The 2,694-nt window shown below is 46.5% G+C and overlaps 1 protein-coding gene across 1 annotated transcript; it reads left to right on the top strand.

Annotated features, from left to right (window-relative positions):
• The first annotated feature begins 1,532 nt into the window (after nt 1-1,532).
• On the top strand, nt 1,533-2,480 carry LOC144221524 (olfactory receptor 2A12-like). The gene has a single exon (XM_077752027.1). The coding sequence runs from the start codon at nt 1,533-1,535 to the stop codon at nt 2,478-2,480; it is 948 nt and encodes a 315-aa protein (XP_077608153.1).
• The last annotated feature ends 214 nt before the right edge of the window (nt 2,481-2,694 follow it).

Genomic DNA, 2,694 nt, shown 5'->3' on the forward strand with positions numbered 1-2,694 from the left:
AGATGTGATCATGAGTCTCCAGGCTGGTATTCCTGTATCAAAGAATAGCAGAGCTGGAAGTTTCCTTTGGAGTGGGCATGTACAGCAGCCTCACTTAAAAAAAGGGGGGCTGTTGTGGCACCTGGGTGGCTTAGTCAGTTGAGGTCCGATTCTTGATTTTGGCTCAGGTCATGATACTATGGCTGTGGGATTGAGCCCCACCTCGGGCTCCACACCAAGTATGGAGCCTGCTTAAGATTCTCTCTCATTCTCTCTCTGCTCCCCTGTCTCTTTCTCTAAAATAAAAATAAAAATAAAAATAAATGGGGCTGTGAACTTACCAAATTTGAGACAGAATTAGGACCAGCCCTTTGTGGTCTTTGATTTGCTCTTCTGACTTCTTTTTAAAAAATTTTTTATGTCTTTATTTTATTTTGAGAGACAGAGACAGAGAGTGAGTGGGAGAGGGGCAGAGAGAGAGGGAGACACAGAATCTGAAGTAGGCTCCAGGCTCTGAGCTGTCAGCACAGAGCCCAACGCAGGGCTCGAACCCACGGACTGTGAGATCATGACCTGAGCCAAAGTCAGACGCTTAACTGACTGAGCCACCCAGGCACCCCAGCTCTTCTGATTTCCAGACTCATTCCACTTATACTAACCCCTTAACTTGTCTAGTGTTTTATATTTAGCCAAATGTCTTGACATACAGAATCTTATATGTTCTATTACCACAGATGTTTCATCTCTAACAGGTGGGATGACTGAGGCCAATGGAAGGGACTTGCTCAAGGTCACACAGCTGGGTAAGTGATAACCCTGGGACATTCATGAAGAGATGAATTTAAAATGTGGTCATGGGGTAGTAATTGTAAGGATTCAACAGAAAATCCCACAGGTATCCAAGCACAAGAAACAAAGGGGGAACTGGAGGTAAGCAAGTCAGGAGCCAGAGCCATGCTCTCAGTGACTGGGGGCTGTGAGGTCTCTTCTCTGCTGCCCAGCATGTCTGCTCTTTATCATTTCTGTAAAGTCTTCACTTTTCTTCTCTATCAGCTCCCCTGTAACTTTGGCTACCACCACACTGACTCTGGTTGTTACTACCTCAGGCACACACAGCCCACTGATGTAGACTTCCAGTGTTGTCATTTTGAATTCTCAGCAGAGAATTGTCCCCCAGACTGAGGCAGGTGTATACCTTTGATAGAATTCAGCAGTGTCCAGGGGTTGGCTGGGTCCCCTGCTACAAACATGGCTACCTATTGCCTTGCCTTCTATGGGTGAGGATAATTTCCAGAGAAGGACCTGTGGGCAGTCAGGCATACTATATTCTATTACAGGTATGAATCCAGATCCTCTGACTTATTTCCCAGTGCCAGAGCTGCCCATCTTTCTTTCACTTTGTATCCAACTCAACAAAAGTTTTATGAAATTCATGTGAGCTACCGTGCAAGGTGCTATGTGTGTATGACTCAGCTTCTGTCAACTCTGTCTTTCTTTCCCCAAGGCCAAGGACAGAACAGGGAAGTCCTTGTCTCCTTAATAGACAGACCATTATGCAGAGCCTCAGCAAGGAGAACTACAGCTTTGTGTCTGAATTCATCCTCCTTGGCTTCTCCAGTGAGCCACAAGTCAGAATAGCCCTGTTCTCCTTCTTCCTTCTCCTCTACCTCATCACTCTTCTAGGCAATGGACTTATCATCACCCTGATCTACCTGGACTCACACCTCCACACGCCCATGTATTTCTTTCTCAGCATCCTCTCCTTGGTGGACATGAGCTATGTCACTACCACCATGCCCCAGATGTTGGTTAATATGGTGTGTCCAAAGAAAACCATCTCCTGGGGAGCTTGTGTAGCCCAAATGTTCATCTTCTTGGTCCTGGGTATTGCTGAATGTGTGCTCTATGCCATTATGGCCTATGACAGGTATGTGGCCATTTGCTTCCCCCTCCACTATCCCCTGCTCATGGGTCGCCCCATTTGTATCAAAATGGTCACAGGCTGTTGGGCCATTAGCATAGCTGGGGCTCTGATCTACACTGTCTTCACCATGCGTTTGCCTTATTGTGGCCCCTACAAGATAAACCACTTCTTCTGTGAGGTCCCTGCTGTTCTAAAGTTGGCCTGCGCAGACACATCCTTCAATGACCATTTGGACTTCATCTTGGGTTTCATCTTGCTCCTGGTCCCATTCTCCCTCATCCTGGTCTCTTATGTCTGCATCTTTGCGTCCGTCTTAAGAATCCACTCAACCCAGGGGAGGCTCAAGTCTTTCTCCACATGTGCCTCTCACATCACTGTGGTCATCATGTTCTACGGGCCAGCCATGCTAATGTACATGAGGCCTGGCTCCTGGTATGACCCAAAGCAGGACAAGAAGCTAGCCCTGTTTTACAATGTTGTCTCTGCCTTTCTCAACCCCATCATCTACAGCCTCCGGAACAAAGATGTAAAGGGGGCCTTTTTGAATGTACTTGGTAACAGAAGGGCAGCTCAGTGATCCAGGATGTTTCAAAGTTGTCCAGAGTCATGGACAGCAATGACTATGTCATGGTTCAAGGCCATTGCTTTATTGCTTTTCCTGGGTTCTCTCCTCACCTCTGGAAGGAGGTTTCTGTCAGTTCAATCAAATCACAGTCAAATGTTTAACATGCACACATGCTTTTCTACAGTGTAGAGGATTTGGAGTAAAAATCATGTAAGGAGTAGACAGA

Source organism: Crocuta crocuta, unplaced genomic scaffold, assembly GCF_008692635.1.
Source record: "Crocuta crocuta isolate KB4526 unplaced genomic scaffold, BGI_CrCroc_1.0 scaffold367, whole genome shotgun sequence".
NCBI classification, from domain to species: domain Eukaryota; kingdom Metazoa; phylum Chordata; class Mammalia; order Carnivora; family Hyaenidae; genus Crocuta; species Crocuta crocuta.

Coding starts and splice junctions, on each gene's coding strand:
- LOC144221524 (XM_077752027.1), top strand. CDS start 1,533: ATGCAGAGCCTCAGCAAGGAGAACTACAGCTTTGTGTCTGAATTCATC.